This window comes from Zootoca vivipara, chromosome 15 (genome assembly GCF_965207765.1).
Source record: "Zootoca vivipara chromosome 15, rZooViv2.hap1.1, whole genome shotgun sequence".
NCBI lineage: Eukaryota > Metazoa > Chordata > Lepidosauria > Squamata > Lacertidae > Zootoca > Zootoca vivipara.
In genome coordinates this window covers 1,008,545-1,029,337 of record NC_142598.1, presented here as the reverse complement: position 1 = coordinate 1,029,337, position 20,793 = coordinate 1,008,545, and the positions used below count along the sequence as shown (strand labels likewise).

Below are 20,793 nucleotides of genomic sequence, written 5' to 3'. Positions count from 1 at the left end.
AGACCAGGCCTCTTACCTGCCACTGAACCTTCGCTGTGGATCTTGTCAGCCTTCCCCACAGCTGATGTCCCAGGTGTGCTGCTCTGCAGCTGGGACCCTTTCAAATATGCTTGTGTGTACATTGTGGCTTCCAAAGCCTGAGACCCATAGGCTTCATCCTGCTGGTAATAGCCATAATCAACCGTCTGCTCATCTTGAGCTGCCCAGGTTGCCTCACCACCCTGTGATGCCTATTGGAAAAATCAAATAGGAAATTGGTCAAAGAATTTGTTATAAAAGGAGATGCAAGGGTGTGCACTTTGGCCTATCAGGAAAAGTTTTCACTAAAACGTCCATGCAAAGATTCTTTCCCCACCTAGAACAATTCCTTTTAGAGGACTTTTCTATGCTTAATGTATTTCATTACACATTTTTAGCGTATTCCAAAAAGGCAAAAAATATTTCTGCATATATTAGATACAACATGCTCCTCTATTTTCTGGGGGCAGCAGAACTGCTAGGAGGAGAGAAAAAAATGTGTTCAGAGTCAAGTATAGATGTAGTCATTTTAACTCCCATTGTGGGGCTGGTTTGGGCGGAAAGATATAAACCCCTCTCTTATGTGTGTGGTCTATGACTAACATTTCCTCACTACTATACTAGGTCAATATGGGCCAATAGCTAATGAGGATAAGCCAAAGACATTCCTGCCACCAAGCGCAGTTCTCGGGACCCATTATCACTCTCCTTTTTACCTGCGAAATGGCCCACTGAGCAGCTGCAATGGCAGTGCTGGCTACAGAAGCAGCACTGATGCGGTTTCCATCTGATGAACTCATGTCCCTGCAGAGAGAGAGACACAGGAGTCATTAGAGATGCCTTCTGCTACAGCAGAAACTGCAGCAGGCCCAGTCCTGGACACTCCTCTACTCACCGCTTGGAACCTTTGGCAAATTCCACATTAATCGTCTTGCCATCAATGTTCAGTGGTGGATGCAGGGCCTGAAGGATCTGCAGCAACTGAGCTGCCTCCTGGGATAGAGCACAGGGAAATTAAACTCTCAGACAGACCGGCACCACAAACTTCCCATGCAGGTCCAACCCTGGAGAGCAGACCCTGCCGTTTCCTACCAGCAATGCCCTCCAAGCAACTTCAATCCCACTACTACTTGTCATGCTGCCACTTTATCATGGATGACAGGGGCTTCAAAGGCCACAAATCAGTCTGATACCTGTCCAGGGAAGCACATATTGACTATTGCACAGAAGCAACCTATGTATAGGCAATCCTCGTTTTGCACAGGAGTTACATTCTGGACCCCTGTACGTGTCAGCGGGGCCTGCGTAACACGTTCCACCCTGCCCCCATTCTGTTCCACTGTTTTAGTGACTTTGGTGGTCGCTTTCGGGTTCAGACCATGTGTGATCGAGCATCAATCAGATATGCATAAATTGGCTGTTGCCTGTACTTTCTTTTAAAAAAAGGGGTTTGTGAAAACACACCTCTAAAAATTATTTATATTATGAGCAGTACTCAACTAAGTTTTACTCAGAGTAGATCCACTGAAATTAACATGAGTATGCTAGGTGTAATAATTTCAATGGATGTACTCTGAGTAAAACTTAGTTGACTACCACCCTATACTGTATGTTGCTCTGAAAAAACAGCCTGTTCACACTGCATTCTAATTCCACTCTTAAAACAAATGTGTTTTAGCTTCTTAGAACTGAATCCATGAGCCAGGACCAAACAAACCATTCAAGTAATTCTGTGAGGTCAAGAATAGTTTCCCTCCACACAGCCCAGGCCACATTTCTTTTGAAACTGAGGGCATGAGGGTCAAAGAAAAAAGAAAAATCCAGACACCAGCAACATGGGTTCTGTGGTATTATGGAATTATAGTGCTATTAACATTTATTAAAAAGAAAAATGTTTTAGCATAAATCAAAATATCATATTTTAATTAATTCTAAATAATTTATATACTTATACATAAATAATTTTAAATAAATATAATTACTTTTAAAAATAAAAAGGTGATAAAATTGCACTCACCACAAAACTATTGAGTGGGTGCTGAGTTTCAAATGGCTGCTCAGGCGCCTAGAGCCTTCCCACAGCCATTATATTCTGTGACATGAATGGTACACTTATTGCTTGCAACAGAAGGGGAATGATTAGAGTAGCACTTAGGAGCCATCTATACAGAAACAGTGACAGTGAAGGTAGAGCCTTTTTGGAGAGGGTCACATTGAGCTCACAGACTGCAGGTGTTAAATCAATTCTTACAGCCCCTCTATGTGACCTGCCCCAAACTATAAGCTTAGCACTACCGAGCTCTTCATTCTAAGCCACTAAATTCCTTTCCTCTACAGCCCCCCCCCCAATTCCCACTGCCTTTTTCTAAGACAGGACTGGAACTACAACATGCTTTTTGTGGCACTCACCACAATGGTGGAGAGCTGAATGAATGCAAAACCACGGTTGAGTTGTGTCTGCTTATCTTTGATAACACGGACGTTCGAGGAGGAGAGAACAGCATATGGTGCCAAGGCACTTAAAATGGAGTCCATTGTGCTATGAGGATTTAGGTTTCTCAAGATGATGGCTGTGAAGAGTAACACATGGTATGGCAGTCAGAACCCACCTCAGCGCTCTCTTTCAATAGCATTTAAGAAATTTCACATCTGAGAATGGATTATGGATTAACAAAGCTTGTACAAGTTCCATAGAATTTTGCCTTCAATTTTTTTGGAAGGAAAGATCAAGTTTCCTCCAAGCCCTCATTGTTGCAGAAAAACAAACAAAAATGTATCAGCACTTTCTGCTCCTGAGAGAATAGATTGACATTAAGAAAAAGCGTACAGAACACTGAGCACACTTTCAGATGGAGTGTCTGTCTGCCAGGGATTCTTTAAATTGTGATTTTTGCATTGCAGGGCATTGGACTAAAGACTGAGGTCCATTCCAATTATAAAAAGCATTATAATTATCATCATTATAATTATCATTTTTTGGGAAAGGTATATTTAAAAATCTTTTTCAATTCATTATATATCATTTCCCAAAATCTTTTAAGGATTAGTTGTAGTTTCAAAGTCATCTTCATAGGCAGCCCTACGCAGAGCGCATTGCAGTAAGCGGGAGATAACCAGAGCATGCACCACTCTGGCGAGACAAGGCACAGGCAGGTGTACCAGATGGAGCTGGTAAACAGCTACCCTGGACACAGAATGGACCTGCACCTCCATGGACAGCTGTGAGTCCAAAATGACTCCCAGGCTGCGCACCTGGTCCTTCAGGGGCACAGTTACCCCAATCAGGACCAGGGAGTCGTCCCCCCACACCCACCCTGTCCCCCAAGAACAGTACTTCTGCCTTGTCAGGATTCAACTTCACCCCATGAGCTGCCATCCATCCGCCAACAGCCTTCAGACACTTCCAACTCTACAGTTCTAGGATTCTATAGGCATGTTTGTGAAGGATAAGGTGTATATGCTGCAGTCACTGACTGGCTGCTCCACCAATCCCACCATCTCCCTTCTCTACTTCCTGCTGGGGTATGAAGTGCCCTACCACCAGTAACCTGATACAGAAGGAATTTCAGCTATTTCCATTTCATACACTGAGCAAGCAATGAAAGAAAACACTTTGCTGTAGGACATCTTGTTTTCCTGCACACTCACCTTCCCATTGCTATTGAGGCCACTACCTCCTAGTGCTGCTGCAGTAAAGAATGCCCTCTCAGACCTAATAACTGTCAGGTGCATCATTCCTGGGGAGGATGCAGCAGCAATGAAGCAGCCAGACAATAGCTGCAACCTCTATCACTGCTAGATTCACCGTTATGCTCTAGCCACTCATAGAACGTTAGAGACAGAGCTCAAAGCAGATTTTACAGTGTTGTGAACCTCTTTTCTTCCATAGAGGTAAGAAGGAGTCATCACTCGGCACAGCTCTCAGTCTACATCAGGGATCCTCAAACTTCGGCCCTCCAGATGTTTTGGAGTACAATTCCCATCACCCCTGACCACTGGTCCTGTTAGCTAGGGATCATGGGAGTTGTAGGTCAACACATCTGGAGGGCCGCAGTTTGGGGATGCCTGGTCTACATTTTCCTCATTTATAGTGTTACAGCTGTTCTCTCTGCAGTTTTGAAATCTATGACAAAAATAATTAATTACAGATCCTGCCACAACTGACTCAACACATAATCTACTCGCTGGATAGCTCAGTTGGTTACAGCGTGGTGCTGATATTGCCAAGGTTGCAGGTTTGATCCCCATATGGGACAATTGCATATTCCTGCATTGCATGTGGTTGGACTAGATGATCTGAAGGGTACCTTCCAATTCTATGATTCTACTCTGACAACGGAACTTGGTTTTTTTATGGTCAATATGTTTAGCACAACATCCCAAAACTTGTAACATTACACTCAAATGTACTAGGCTTTATCTTCCCACAGCACCACCCTCATGGCTATGAATCTCACAGGCTCTCGGACTCTTTAAACCAATAAAATTCCATTCTAGGGCTAAATCAGAGACCTGCCATCATTGCCATGATCCGCTGCCCTGTAAGTAACACAGGAATTGGAGCTCGCTGAGGTGGTCAGGGATGCCTAACAGGGTGATCTCCGCAACATCATGATACTAAAGCTTGTCACTTTCACTGGGAAGAAGCCATAAAATTGAACAGGTTTAGGTCCGATTGCAGCCACATAACTGAAGCTCTTATATCACTCTTCAATTCCATACTCACTGTCATTAGCATTCTCCGCACAAGGTTCAGACATTTGTGCCACAGGCTGAGTGGACAGGGCTGCTGACACTTGGTATGGCTGTGGGAGGGGCAGAAGGCCTTGGCTGAGTTCTCGTCCTGACAGAGCCACCAGCTGGTCCAAGCGACTACCAGGTGGCAGCTTCTGTTCAGCTTCTGTTGAGGGATGGGCAAGAAGAAGAAGAAGAAGAAGAAGAAGAAGAAGAAATAATAATATGAACGGAGAGGTCACTATGCTACAGGCTACACTATGCTACCATATTGAGCTACAAATCATCAGAATGCTAAACTTTACCTCCTCACTACATGCAGGCATGGCCTTCTTGACTTGAACTAACACTTTGAAAAGTGCTGTATGTTTGTTCTAACTTGGACTGTATTCCTGCTGATGTGAAATGGCACAGTAACTGTAGCACTTGGAACTACTGTGATTATTAGACCAGAGTAGGGCTGTCATACACCTGGAATTTCCCAGACATATCTGGAATACTGCAGTCGGAAGCAAGTGTCCAGGCAGAAATCGCTAAAATATCCAGGAAAATCTGCATGTATGGCAACACATGTCGGCAGTGTAGTTGTTGGCAGTTTTCACTGTTTGAAAAACAGCAACCCTAGTCCAGAGGTTACTTACTTCTTTAGTTAATTGGTTTTTATGTACAGTGGGAGGTTTTGCTCTTTTTTGGAGAGTATGTACCCATGTCAAATGTATCTTCCATGTGATTGGTACTTACCGTATATTCCGGCGTATAAGATGACTGGGCATATGACGACCCCCAACTTTTCCAGTTAAAATATAGAGTTTGGGATATACTCGCCATATAAGAAATACGACCCGGCGTATAAGATGACCCCCAACTTTTGAGAAGATTTTCCTGGGTTAAAAAGTAGTCTTATACGCAGGAATATACAGTATATCTTTATAATTTGAAAATATAATAGAAATTATTGTAAAAAAACCACCCCATTAAACTTTACCAGATCTGGGAACGCCACACTTGAAGCACTTTTCTCTGCGCTTGAAATTCTGCACTCCACACTGTTGAGAGAACAGACACATCCTATCTTTATTTGACTTCCAGAGGCGGGAAAAGGCTGACCCTACAAAGTCCTGCTACCTCCGGCAAAACATCTAACACTTGCCATAAAACTGCCTTGGTTGCTGCATGCCTTCCCTGCTTTTCTGGCCCTCAGATTTGTGAAGAAAATATCAAATACAAAAAAAAAAACCCTGATAAATGCTTGGCATAATCTCAGAAACTAGGTTCTTTCTCATGTTTACTCTGCCTTGATCTCTGCCCACAGAGTCAGCTGTTCTTTGTTCCTTGCTCTTTGTTTTCTTTCCAGTCCCAGGAATCATTGTAAAAAGCATTTTAAAACCTCTACTTGAAAGCAAAACTATTCAAAATAAGCAAAAATACTTAGGGCAGGATTAAACTAACTTGAACATGCAGAACAAGGTCCACTCAACAGGAGTTTCGCCACATTTCCTACCCCCATGCCCCCTAAATCTGCTCTGGATAGTTGAGATAGAGGGCAGGCAGGAGGAGGAGGACAGAAAGTCCCATTGAGCACACGGACCTCATTCCCTGCACAGATACGCTACTTAGTGCCATGATGATTTTCATTTCCAATTGACTCTGATAAGGAAACTGGGTCTCCTGGATGCTGAGTTTGGATTTCCATATTGCACTGTTCCTTTGAAGCAGCTGTGTCTGGAAGAAGATAACTATCTCTGTTGCAGAGCAGAAGCCCGTCCCCTCCAAAAAAAAAAAATCCTCCAGCCTTCTCTCCACCCTTCACCTTGCTCACACAACACCCTCACCATAGCTGTCAAGTTTTCCCTTTTCTCGCGAGGAAGCCTATTCAGCATAAGGGAATTTCTCTTTAAAAAAGGGAGAACTTGACAGCTATGCCTCACACCCCATCCAACTCCTCTGACGTCCTCCTTTCATAAACTGACCACAAAGCAGGTACCTTACTGCATAGCCAGTCCTCGTTGATCTTGGGCTTGGGATCACTGTAGTGCATGGAGACCTTCTGGCCAAGGATTGCGAGGGAGTGCTGCAGGGAGAGAAACGCTGCAATGAGACTCGAATGCAGAAGTGGTGAGCAGGTGCCCATCACTGCCACAGCAGAAAGAAGGAGAGGTTCAAACCCTTCAGCTGAATGGATGAGGGTGAGGGAGGGAAGGCAGCACAGGCCGAGAGAGGTTTGGAACTTGGCTACGTGGCTAGCACACACCTAACCTGGCCGACAGAGGCACCTGTCCCTACCCAAGGCACTGGGACGTCCGGCTACTGTGATGGAGGGAGAGTGTGTCAGAGAGACAGAAAGAAAGATGGAGAGGAGGAGAAACAGACAGAGAAAATGCAGCCATGCTCCAAGACACCGCCATACAATAACCTCTATGCCACTAGAATGATCTGTCTTGAGCTGCTGTCCTGAAAGCTAGCAGCATGCATTTCCATCCTCTCCTCCCAACCCAAAGCCATTGTGCCCCCACAGTGGGCACCTCCCCCTAACTAGGCATCACTCCCTCATTCAGCACAGATCTCTGCTGTGCTTATGTCAGCTCACATTTATGGGCATGCTTGGAGGAACACCCAATGTTCTGGTTGCAACTCAGTCCAAGAGGTAAAAACTTTGGGAGACCAAAAATAAGCTATTAAGCTACATACAAATCCCCAGAGGTTCAGTACTCATCTTCCTACCCTACTTTGCTCATGCACACAACTAAACTGCTTCCAACTCATCATATATTTCTAAAGTGGCCTCTGAAAAGTACTGTTATCCTCAACTGGTGATTCTCAACACCTTGTGAGGGCATCAAATGATTACCAGGACTCATAAATTATAAGAACTAGAGAGCTAAGCCATACCAATTTCTAAAAGCGTTTGCTAGGAGCTTTTAACTCAAGGTTCCATAGGCTAGAATCTTGTTCTGACAAATGCTACCTCTGACCTGCTGCAATCGTACAAAGTAACATATTACTACTTTCACACGCTTGTAGAAACTGTGCTGGAAATAATCCCTCGCCCACATCTTCCTGTTAGGCCAGTTTTTGCACTATCCCCCCCTGCATCTGGAGCAAAGTGCATCATCTCAGCCATGCCAATGCTACCTGTGTCAGCTCCCACTGGGGATGCACACACACGGCCCTGCTACACTGCCAACACAAGAGAACAGAAGGAAGAGGAGGAGGAGGAGGCGGCGATGGCAGAGGCAATTGCCATGACTGCATAAACACTGGAAAACCCAAACATAGTGGGCTAGGGGTGCATTTTCACCAACCTTATGGTTGCTTGGAAACAAGACCATAGTATGAAACTCTGGTCAAAACAGACACAGTTTGGGGTCTAAAAGCTTGGCTTGTGGCCCTTCACATCTTTACTGTGATCCTATAGTGCTGGATAGAAACAAGGGGTCTCGCACAGATGGGCCGTCAAGATAGACTGCTGTGTGGAAGGAGACAAGGCTTCCCAGGAGAGCTTTCTATCCTGAACCCTGACTGCACTGTAAGAGAACGCACACGCATCATCATCTCTGACAGACACCCACTGAGCCTGTAGCCTGTATCACACTCAGGATCATGCATATATCCAGAGCAGAAAGAGCACACAGGAGTCCTAACTCCCCAAACCCTTTTCTTACTACCAGCAACTCCTCCAGCCCCCACTACTGTGGATCAAAGTCTAGATCCTTAATTCCCCTGCTCAACTTGCTAGACCACCTTCTCCGCAATGTGGAAATTAAATCCAGAGGTTAACCCACTCCCTGTGTTGTTAATACCACTCAGAAGTCCTGACTTTTTGTGTCCCTATTCTAAGACACCAGAACCCCACTTCTTGGGACGTGGATGGTCCCAAAAAGTCAAATTCTCTGATTCCTGAGACTAGAGATATCTGATTCAGACCTAACTCCTCTTCCCCATTCCCTTCAGTGATTTCCTATGGGGAAAGCGGCTGGGGCTTTTCATATGAACCAGGTGTTTGGATTGGTCATTAACAGTAGCAGTACTTGTGGGTTTCAAGTGCAGCAAAGCAACCTGATTGGCTTCCATCCATCGTGTAGCGTCCTGCAAGTGATTAAACTCGACGAAGGCGAAGCCCCGGCTCTGACCTGGAGGACAGCATTCAGATACAGACGCAGTGTGTTAGTCAACAGATCCAGCCAACATCACGCATCCCTGTCGCTGTACCAATTGGGGCAAGGGCAGGATGCGGGGGAGAAACAGGGAAGAGTGGAAAGGCACAGAAAGGGCACCCTAGATATAAAGTGGGATGGTGCAGACTCAGATGCTGACCACAAAAAGGGAGTTACTTGCTCTTCTGATCATCCTAAGCAAGGAATGTTTCTGATGTACAGTTGACACTCACCTCTACTCAAACCTCCAAGTATTTCTCCCCTTCCCTCACCCCAAGCTGGGAACAGATCTGTGAAGTCACAACTTTCAGTCCTGTGCCTTTATCAGCCAACTCATAATACCTCCAAATGGCGAAAAGTTTAACAGAGAGTGATGGCTCCGAGCAGATCTATTCCTACTTCCACTAACGCTATCTTTTTCTATTAGCTATCTAGAACTTTTCCCCTAAGTGTAAGCCACAGTTGTGGCAAAGCATCTGTGCAAGAGGTTCCTTCTTAATGCTACACTAGGGCACTTGTGCTATCATTCAGAAAGGTGCAGTGCCTGCTTGTTTTGGACGGAGCACCAAAAAAGACCCACCACAGAGGGCACTGGCACAAGGGAGCCAGCAGCAATGGCATCTTCAAGAGATACACAGCTGTGATCTGTTGGACTTGAACTTTGAAGATTTGGGTTCAAATCCCAGTTCTGCCTCAAGACTCACTGGATGACTTTGGACCAGACATTTAGCCTCATTTCCCCATTTAGACAACAGAAATAATAGTGATCTCTCTTAGAGCTGTTGTGAAGAAGAATGAGCTACGTAAACACAAGTAACAACATGTGCCTATATTGGAAGAAGGTTCATACAAACCCAGAAAAGATGTGCTGAATCCAACCAACTAATATGGCAGTGATTAACCTCTTCCCCACTTAGCAATACTGTAACTAAGCATAATGTTGGAAGTCTATGAACAGGTTTGCTATTCTAATATGGCAGATGATTTTTTAAAGAATTGAACCAATATACACAAGAGCAAGCTGCTATGGACAGCTCTCAAGAGGTTACAGCTCTCCAGGGAACTTTTATTCTCAAGGATTGCAGACTCTGCCTTTGTAAAAATGGGTTTTCCCATTTATGTAATGTGTTGCAATGTGTCTTTGCTTCTCTCAGCCTTTGGCTGCCCATGGAAGCAGGGTGCCTTTCTGTACCCTCCATCTTGCAGTACCAACCAGTCCTTTTCAGGCCTGGTATAACAGAGGGCAGATACAGAGGACTATAGTCACATACACACCTTGCTTTTAAAAAGAAAAGGGTACACAACTGTGACTCATAGGCAGTAAGTGTGTGTGATATGCAGGGAAAGAAGGAGCAAACTTACCTGCTTGGTTATAACTTTACTCAAAAAAAACAGTCCTAAGATGCAGACTGGACACAGCCTGACCATTTCTCTTGGAACAGACTTAAGGGATCTCATGCTCCCCTTTTACTTTCCAGTGCCACCCCAATTAGTTGGCAACTACTTTCCTTAGTGGAGGCCTGCATAACTTGGATCCACTCAAACTGAACACAATACCTGATTGGTGAGTTGAAAGGACCTTAACAATCCTCCCTCCATGCCTGCCCACGATAAGAAAAATTCAAACAGATTTATTATGTCTCTGGTGGCTAAAGGGCTGCATTCAACTTGATAGGTTAAAAGTTGTATAGCCTGCCTTCATATCAGTTTCCTCAGTGCCACTATTAAAAAGAGCTCAACTTAGGCTGCAAAGATCCAAGAAGAATCACTGCAAACCTCATATCTGATCAAATGAGGCCAAATGGAAGACACCATACATATCCAAAAGGACTGTCTTCATCCTTCATCCATTTGTTGGTTTTTGTCTCCTACCACAGAGAAAGAGGCCAAGCAAGAAAGGCAGAAGAAACCAAAGAAGATCTTCCTATGGAAATAAATGCTGAATTGCTAGATCTGAGGATGCTCACAATTATATAGTATGCGACAAACCTTGGAAAAGAACAGGAACCAAGAATAGGCCTCAATGTTCTGCCAATCACACAGCAGAGGAACTACAGAGTCCCAAGTTTACAGAACTACAATAGCACACAAGGAGCTATTAATGATCCATTGGTGACATCTAAAAGCCTGGTTGGTTCTAAACACTAGGGGAATGTACATAGCACAGACCAAAACTAATGCCACAGGGCATACCAGCTCCACATAGAAACATATCTGGAAGACTGAACTCTAGTTTGGAGTGTGTCACATGGTAGGTGAAACACTATGGCAATACCAAGAGAAGGGAAAAGATAGAACTATGAACGGGAGCTCACCTGAAGCTTTATTCCGCATCAACCGCACCTCTCGGGGCTGGAATCCATGTGCCTGCAACTGGGCTCGTATCTGCAGAAAAGCATAGAAGGAGTGACCAATGCCAACATCAGGGAGTACTGAAGAGGTAAGAGTTAGAGAAACAAAGAAGCAACAGCAACAAGTTACTGCAAGGAAACAGTGCCTCCCAGCCCAACTGCCTAACGTACATCATTCTCAGTGGCAGACTGTGGCAGCATCCTCAGCATAATGATGCTGCTAGCCTTCTGTTCTTCTTCCTCTTGCTCGGTGCGGTAGTCCTGGTCCCGGTAGTCACCATCTGCAGGAAATCCCAGCTGCTCACTGGGGCTGTCCCGCTTTCTACGTTGTGTCTCTGATCCAGAGGAGGCCTCATAGGAATCCTGGGTTAGGATTGTTGTACAGAAGAGAAGAGAAAAGCTCAGAATGGATGGGGCTTAACAGAGTAGTGCCCAGCTCTGTGGGACAAGGCCTAACAATTCCCTACTAAATTTCTGGCAGTCACAGCACCATCCTCTGCCTTTGGTGGTGCCATAGGAAAAGCAATCTTCCAAAGCATACAGCATTTTTCTAGTTACAGGTAGGTGAGGTTGATGGACTTCCATTTCATGCGGCTCAATGTGGTGCCTTCCATAGTTCTAGTTACAGGTACCTGTAACTAGAACTATGGAAGGCACCACATTGAGCCGCATGAAATGGAAGTCCATCAACCTCACCAAGAAACTTGCACAGTTACAAACTGACATCCTCTTTCTGTCTAAATGCAAAAACCTGGACATTGTACCTAAGGGTCTTAGAATTAAGAACCCTCTTCAATCAACTTATCCCACAGAATATGCTAGAAAACTATGCCACACTTTATCTAAGAAACTGCTGAAACATCTTATCGGCGTTCTGTACTCCAAACAGAAGTTAATAAAGGAAGAACTCTCTAAACAGACCAGCATTTTTCTAGCAACTGAGACTGTTTCCCAAGTCCAGTTCCATTACCTGTTCCAGCACTTCCCTCCACGATTCCTTCAGTAGCATATTGTCCCACATGAACACATATTTCGTTATGGCAACTACTTAATTTGTTACAGTCTCCCCACAACAGCAGTTTTGCAAAACTATACCGAGAAGCACAACTGTTGGGTGCTGAATCCCACTGCTTCTACTGCCAGCTGCTTATAAAAATCAGCTGTGAAATCCTCCCATCTGATGGTTTCCTCTGGAGAGGCAGCTCTTCAGAGAGCCACACAGATCACTGCATTCTACCTCCCAAGAGACAGTCGCAAAGAGGACAGGCGTCTCCAACAGCTCCGCCCCACAACTTACCTCCACGCTGTGTTCCTCAGAAGAATCATCATAGTCATTGGTAGGCTCCTGGCTGTTGAAATCTCTCATATAGGATCTATAATCCATATCTCTGTAGTCATGGTCTCTCTGGTTCCGGCCTTCTAACCTCTCATCCAGGGTCTGCTCAACAGCACCATACCGACCAGTCCGATCTCCACGACCACCTCTAGAGCGTATGAATTGAAGGAAATCTGCTATGCTATCAGTGCTGATTACTCATAAAAGTAACCCCCACTTTGTAATCGGTTCATAGGTAACAAATAAAAACAATGGATTCCCCCACCCTACCTGCATTCAGAGTAACTTGAGCTGAAGTCATCTAGTGAATAGCATTCTGGCTACAATCTAAAGCACTGTCATGGGCAGAGAAGTACAGATGCTAGTGCAACATGCAATATCTGATCGTTGGGAGCACCAGTGACTCCTTGCTGTATCCGTAGCTGATCATCCAAGGGATGATTCAAACATTACTGAAGTGGTGAGAAAGCTATTGTAGGGGACCACAGTTCCATTGTTGTTGTTATTAATTCTATATTTATAACCCGCTTTTTTCCCTGATGAGACTCAAGGCAGCTTACAAACTAAAAATCAATTAAACATTCATAGAATTAAAGCTATATGCATATATAAGATCTGTTTGTATGTAGGAACCATGTAACAGAGGCCAATAATATGTTTCCCTCTCACTCACATGGTTCCCATTTACTTACCCACTTACAACCGAGTCTAATGACAGAGTGCAGTGGAAATAAGCAACAACAACAACAACTTATTATTATTTATACCCAGCCCATCTGGCTGGGTTTCCCCAGCCACTCTGGGCAGCTACCAACAGAATATAAAACAGAATAAAACATCCCTAAAAAGGGCTGCCTTCAGATGTCTTCTAAAATCACATAGCTGTTTTATTAAATACTAGCGGGACCCGGCCACACGTTGTTGTGGCCCAGTTAGGGCCCCCGTACTCCAGTGGAGGATGGTACTCCTTGTACTATGTAATAACCCCTCCCTCTGTTGTGCCCGGGGTGTGTTCCCCCCCTGCATCTCCATACCTTGGCCCCCACCCTTGAAAAAGGAATTGTCTGAGTCATGTCATTGGCCAGTAGATGGTGCTGTGTTGAGTTCCTTAAAATTGGCTTTTACCTGCCTCAGGTGTGACATCTGTCTAAGCAAACTGTATAAGATCTTTCACATATTCGCATGTGATGTTGTGTCAAAATTTGAACGCAATCGGCCAAGCAGTTTCGGTGAAAAGTGGAGCTCCCCCACCCCTGCTGCAGTTTATTAATAATGTTTCTCAAAATAGGATCCTGTGCAAAAAACAGGATTCCTCAGCTGTGATAGTGCAGGGCTGGCTTGCCATCCAAAGGCCTCACATCATTGCCAAACCAATCCTGTACCTGCTTTCTGTGGCGGTAGGATGCATGAAGCCATTGCCTTGCACCGAGAATGAAGAACAGTCACGAAATTGGAGTTAAGATTATTCATATGAACTCCCAAACTAAAAACCTTTCTCCCTATGTTACACCACAGCACACCTGAGCAAGACTTCATGGTACCTGGAGGTCTGCACAAGAGGAAGTGGCATCCCAGCCATTTCACTGCAGTGCTGTGCCACCTGCTAATAGGGATACTGAGCATAGCAGTGGTTAAAATGATACCATTCTTAATTTAGGCTTACATCCATTTTTCAACACAGCAAAGCAGAGCTCAGAATTAGTGCCTAACTCATCCCACTGTTTATACCACTGTTTGCATGCTTAGTGGCAAAAGGTGGGGAACTGGTCATTGGGCTAATGTGGTTACTTTTTAAGTCATTCCACCAGACAAAAGTGATTTGCCTTACTCCATCTCAGAAGCCAGAAATGGTTAGAGAAATATTTTACCTCCTCTCATACTCCATTGCTACTCGTGAAGTGCAAGTGCTTCAGCAATCTCCCAATGCCAGGCTCTTCAGTGGGTGACTATCATTCCAGCATATCATGAAAAGTGGGGTGTCAATTATCCCTGTAGAGAATATAAATGCAGATGAAATAAATCAGCAACATTTTCACAGATTCCTACCCTAGCTTGGCACCAGCAATAAGAGGAAGATAGAATATTTTTAAAACTATACACCAGCATGTTACATACATAAGCATGTGTAAATCCTATTTTATCTGGTTATTTCTCAGATCTGTCATTTCTATACTGCACTCAATACAACTTCAGAGTTATCCAAAGAATGAACTTTGCTAATGCCCATGTCAATATAAATATGGAACCAATTTGGTCACTTGGTTCTGGATTAAGGCATGCTCAAAACCTAAACTCAGGCCTAGTTCACCAAGCTACAGTTCCCCCCTTGTAAAGTGGCATGGCTTACCCCACAGAATGAATGTTGGCAGATTACCATGTGACATTTCTCCTGAACCTTAAAGGAGAACCATGAGAACCATACCTGAGACTCCTTCATCTTACTAGAAGGCAAAATTATCACTCCTAAACGATTTTTAAATATTTTAATCAGGTAAGCCTAGGTTCCAAGTCTCTATAAATGTATTTCTAGATTTGAAATGAACAGCTGTATGACCTTGCGCACATAATTATTGTGCCGATCAGAGATATCGTATTTTTCCATGTATAAGACTAGGTTCCCCCCCTTAAAATGTCAAAATTAGGGGCATCTTATACACAGGGCCATCTCCCTCCCCCTTTTCTTAAATCTGAGTCTCCAAAAATAGGGGGCATCTTCAACATGGGGGCCTCTTATAGATGGAAAAATACGGTACAGTGGTACCTCGGGTTAAGAACTTAATTCGTTCTGGAGGTCCGTTCTTAATCTGAAAGTGTTCTTAACCTGAGGTGCCACTTTAGCTAATGGGGCCTGCCACTGCTGCCGTGACGCCACCGCATGATTTCTGTTCTCAACATGAAGCAAAGTTCTTAACCCGAGGTACTATTTCTGAGTTAGCAGTAACCTGAAGCGTCTGTAACCCAAGGCACCACTGTAATTCTTTCCTGGATTTCAGGTGTTTGAGAGATTTAGAAAGATTTATGGGATTAAAGTCTTATTCAAAATCTTTATCAATGACTTGGATGATGGGCTTGAGGGCATCCTGAGCAAGTTTGCAGATGACACCAAATTGGGAGGGGTGGCTAATACCCCAGAGGACAGGATCACACTTCAAAATAACAGATTAGACAACTGGGCCAAAGCAAACAAGATGAATTTTAACAGGGAGAAATGTAAAGTACTACACTTGGGCAAAAAAATGAAAGGCACAAATACAGGATGGGGGACACCTGGCTTGAGAGCAGTACATGTGAAAAAGATCTAGGAGTCTTGGTAGACCACAAACTTGACATGAGTCAGCAGTGTGATGCAGCAGCTAAAAATGCCAATGCAATTCTGGGCTGCATCAATAGGAGTATAGCATCTAGATCAAGGGAAGTAATAGTACCACTGTATTCTGCTCTGGTCAGACCTCACCTGGAGTACTGTGTCCAGTTTTGGGCACCACAGTTCAAGAAGGATACTGACAAGCTGGAACGTGTCCAGAGGAGGGCAACCTAAATGGTCAAAGGCCTGGAAACGATGCCTTATGAGGAACAGCTTAGGGAGCTGGGTATGTTTAGCCTGGAGAAGAGAAGGTTAAGGGTTGATATGATAGCCATGTTCAAATATATAAAAGGATGTCACATAGAAGAGGGAGAAATGTTGTTTTCTGCTGCTCCAGAGAAGCAGACACGGAGCAATAGATTCAAACTACAAGAAAGAAGATTCCACCTAAACATTAGGAAGAACTAAAATTGACATGAGAATCATAGAATTATAGAGTTGGAAGAGACCACAAAGGCCATCCAGTCCAACCCCCTGCCGAGCAGGAAACACAATCAAAGCATTCTTGACATATGCTGTCAAGCCTTTGCTTAAAGACCTCCAAAGAAGGAGACTCCACCACACTCCTTGGTAGCAAATTCCACTGCCGAACAGCTCTTACTGTCAGGAAGTTCTTCCTAATGTTTAGGTGGAATCTTCTTTCTTGTAGTTTGAATCCATTGCTCCATGTCCGCTTCTCTGGAGCAGCAGAGAAATCATAAAGCTAAATGGTCAGCTGTGTCAGTTGAGTAGGACATTTCTGGACTCATAAATTCGGTTGAGTGGACTACAGTGGAACCTCGGTTTATGAACACCTCGGTTTACGAATTTTCGGTTTACGAACACCGCGGACCCATCTGGAACGGATTAATTCACTTTCCATTACTTTCAATGGGAAAGTTCGCTTCAGTTTATGAACGCTTCAGTTTATGAACAGACTTCCGGAACCAATTGTGTTCATAACACGAGGTACCACTGTACTTCTGGCTGGATCATCTTTGGAGAATGATTTCTGATATGAATTCTATAGGCTGCACATTTTTGCTTTCATTCTCCATTACGTACTTAGAAGTGAGCAAGCCACACCTGCATCTCAGGTCTGAGGTCTGGTAAAGCCAGATACTGCCTGAGTTTCACAATTGGCTTTGACAATTGGCTGTTAATGGCTTCCTTTGATACCCAGATAAGATACTTTCTCTTTGAGGTCCTGGCTAACATCCTCTTGCCTAATAGATTAGGTGTCTAAACATTCCGGGACAAAAGGCAGGGTCATTAGCATGTTATTTCTTCCTAAGAAAGGGAGATAACAGAGCTAGCTCCCTTCCAGGCCCCTTGCCTAGGCCTCAATTGTTGTCTGCAGAGGGAGACATGTGACTGGCTGATTAGATTATCTGTCTGGAAACTGTAGAAATGGGTCCCTTTCCTAGAGAAGTTACAGAACTGTGAGTTGAACCCCATAAAAACAGGATTGTTTTCCCTTTACAAGGAAACTCAGCAACTTTGAACTGATCCTAAAAAAATGGAGCTTTTCCCCTTCGCAAAAAAGATGTGCAACTCTGAGCTGACAAAAACCGGGGCTTTTACCATTTGCAAAAAAAGCTGCACAACTTTGAGCTGATCCTTTAAAAAATGGAGCTTTCCCCCTTTGCAAAAGAAGCTTCCTCAAATATTTAATGGGGGGCAAAGGCACCTAGGCCTCTAGGAGATGGCTGCTATGCCTAGGACAATTCAAGAAAGCAAAACAGTTTTTTTCTTGTTTTCCTCCTCTAAAAACTAGGTGCGTCCTATGGTCAGGTGCGTCCTACTGTCAAATTAAGCTAAAATTTCTCTTACATCCTTTCCCAAATGTTTATTGTTTGATTTTTTTGAACACAAAGAAATATAAAAGTTCCAACATTACACTGGTAAGAAACTTTGCACGTCAAGAATATTTCAAAATTTATGTCCTGTCTCCCTTCCAAAACAAGGATCTACACTTGTATGTCAGCAACATAAAAGGCCTGTAGCTGCCAGCAATAATCATCTTCAAAATCACCTCCCCAGTCTTTGGAAATATATGGTCAGCCTCATATTCTCACAATCAAACCATACTCTATTCTTTCACCTTTGGAATTTGGAATAGCAATATCACAATCTTTCCACATTAAAGACAAATTTCCCCATCTTCCTTCCTTATGGGGCCCTGTACAACAAAGCTGTAAGAGACTACAACTAATCTGAGATACTTTCGTACAGTGAGCACATATTTTCAAATAGTAAATATTTTTCTATAAAATAACATCAAATATGCATTGTGGGAGAGATCCCATTGTACCAGCCAATGTACTAAGGCAGGGGTCCCCAAACTAAGGCCCGGGGGCTGGATGCGGCCCAATCGCCTTCTAAATCTGGCCCCCGGAAGGTCCGGGAATCAGCATGTTTTTACATGAGTAGAATGTGTCCTTTTATTTAAAATGCGTCTCTGGGTTATTTGTTCATTTCCCCCCCCAAAAAAATATAGTCCGCCCCCCCACAAGGTCTGCTGAAAAAGTTTGCTGACCCCTGTACTAAGGTTTCCCTTTCCTTCCTTCATCTTTCCAATCTGCTCTGAATGAAGGTCAAGATCAGTTTGCATAGGTGGAATAATACTAGTGAATATCACTCTGCATATTCTATTGCTGAATTAGCTGCTGGTTTTCTATTAGGTTTATCTGTTGCCTCTATTCAACTAGTTTTTTCTTACATGCCTGCACTTTGAAGACTGTTCAGAAACTGCAGTTAGCAAACTAACTCCTGAATTTTGAACTACATGGGAGTATCACCAATTTCTTCCCACAACTGCAGTGACTTACAGTCTATATATTTAAAACCGTTTTACTCGGCATTTTAATTACTGTTGTACTAAGCATATACTTTCCTCCACAAACAACTCTGTACTACAGACCAAGCATCTGCAAATAGCATGATAGCAGGTAGAAGCCAGGCCCCTGTGAGAGTGTGGGCTTAAATTCCACAACTATGTTACTTAAATTAGCCTCGTGTGATCATGTTAAATTCTTAGCACCTTCCCAATCTAACCAGGTCTGTCCATGCCTAACCCACATTTTCTATTACAAAATTCTAATGGAAAAATGCCTCGTAGCCCTGGATTGTATTCAAACCTGTGCAAGCCGAGTATTCTTCAAAACCCTTCATTAAGAAGCAACCAGCCTTGCCTAACAGAGGGCTCACAAAATATCAGATTTAAGTTGTAGCTAAACAGATTTAACTTATATAACAACCAAAGTACCATAGGCTGCAATTTTATGCACTTACTTGAAAATAAGTTCTAAGTATTTAAACATAAAAGATTTCTCTGCTGCAATGGGAAATTGGATTTGATGACTGAACTTAGCTCTTCCTTTGCAACTCTTTTGCCATTACTATTGGCTTCTATATTGTATACTGTAGAGATGGAATTAAATACCACATAATATACAAAGCCTAGTAGCAGGGATCAATCAGTTTTCACATCCTGGAGAAGCTATCTGCTGCTGACCTTAAGATAATTATTATTCAACAAAGATATTTCAAAGAGTTATTTAGGTGTAAAACTGCAACACAAAACTATCTATATGATCTACAGTTCTTAAATAAGCAAATATTATTATTATTATTATTATTACCGGTATTATTAATCACCTCCCCTTCACCCACAGTCCTAGAGAGGGTTATAACATTAAAACACAATATAAAAACAGTTTAAAACAACTTACAACCACAGAAATAAGATTAGTCTTCAAAATATAAATCTCAAGTGTAAAAGGGGTAAAAGTGCATGTTCAGCTTTCACTGGGAGATGCATAATGAAGATGGCAGACGCACCTCTGTGGGAAAGGAGTTGCATTTACAACCTATATCTGTGGCTGTTATCACTGTTTTAAATTCCAGAAAGATCACTATGTTTGTTTGTGGCAGCAAAAACAAATCAAAATTAAAAACAAATACGTACTCCACAATAAGTTAAATTAGGCCACAATCGGAAGTAAATTAACCCAGGGACTAAATATCATCTTCTTCAACAGGACTGGCTTCTGAATAGTCATGGTGAGAATTACAGGTAGCCCTTTATTTGGGGGACAGGACGGGACACAAGACTCTCTGCAACTCCCAGGGAGCCTTAGCCCACTGCACACCCTTTTGACTCCAGCATCTACAATCATGAGCCTTTGGGTCAATGTGTGGCAAATGAAGAGAATTACCCTGAGATCTACAGGTGAAGGGCGGTATACAAACCATAATAATAATAATAATAATAATAATAATAATAATAATAATAATGGCAGCAATAACAATAATAATAATAATAATTCTCCAAATGAATTCTGCTGCGGGTCACAGAATCCTGTGAGAAAATGTTCAATTCTCTTCAGCACTACAGGACCGTTTACTGGTCTTACGCATACAGAGGGAAATATGTCACAGGGGTGGCACTGTAGCCAATGAAGTCGATCCGAGGTGCGCCTGTTGGTCATGAATGAGGGCAAAAATCAGAATGAGATAATGCGCACACGCGTGTAAACGTATCCTCACGCGCGCACCAGGCCCCCTCGCCCCGCGGTGGGCGGTTTCCGGCGCCCGAGGGCCTCTTTCGCGGCCTCTGCTCCTCTCCAGGCGCCCTCGCCCCGCCGACCTGACACGACACGGCCCCGCCCGGCCCTTGCCTCCTTCTCGTCTCCTCCCAGCGCCGCCCTCCCTTCTCGGCGGCGGCCTCGCTCTCTCGCCCTCTCTCCCGCTCCCTCACCTGGCGAGCGCCTCCCTCACGAAGGGATTCGCCCCTCACGGCGGCCGCCTCACAAAATGGCGGCCACTCCGCAGCCCCTCCTTCCGGAGACGCTC

At 43.8% G+C, this 20,793-nt stretch overlaps 1 protein-coding gene across 14 annotated transcripts in view; it reads right to left on the bottom strand.

Annotated features, from left to right (window-relative positions):
* Positions 1-20,793, bottom strand: part of RBM10 (RNA binding motif protein 10) — a 27,665-nt gene extending 6,872 nt beyond the window's left edge. For 4 of the 14 annotated variants that reach the window (XM_088658462.1, XM_088658464.1, XM_088658468.1 and 1 more), the window contains exons 1-13: positions 20,619-20,793; positions 14,462-14,582; positions 12,555-12,741; positions 11,429-11,620; positions 11,222-11,291; positions 8,809-8,882; positions 6,737-6,823; positions 5,738-5,798; positions 4,745-4,918; positions 2,428-2,588; positions 914-1,011; positions 735-822; positions 17-230 (exon numbers count right to left, since the gene is read on the bottom strand). In XM_088658462.1, the coding sequence (XP_088514588.1) occupies positions 17-230; positions 735-822; positions 914-1,011; positions 2,428-2,588; positions 4,745-4,918; positions 5,738-5,798; positions 6,737-6,823; positions 8,809-8,882; positions 11,222-11,291; positions 11,429-11,620; positions 12,555-12,741; positions 14,462-14,478 (1,423 nt within the window). In that variant the 5' untranslated portion in view covers positions 14,479-14,582; positions 20,619-20,793. Of the gene's footprint in view, positions 1-16; positions 231-734; positions 823-913; positions 1,012-2,427; positions 2,589-4,744; positions 4,919-5,737; positions 5,799-6,736; positions 6,824-8,808; positions 8,883-11,221; positions 11,292-11,428; positions 11,621-12,554; positions 12,742-14,461; positions 14,583-16,047; positions 16,198-20,354; positions 20,414-20,465 lie in introns of those variants that run through there. The other 10 variants (XM_035140640.3, XM_035140643.3, XM_035140644.3 and 7 more) reach the window with 5 other exon arrangements.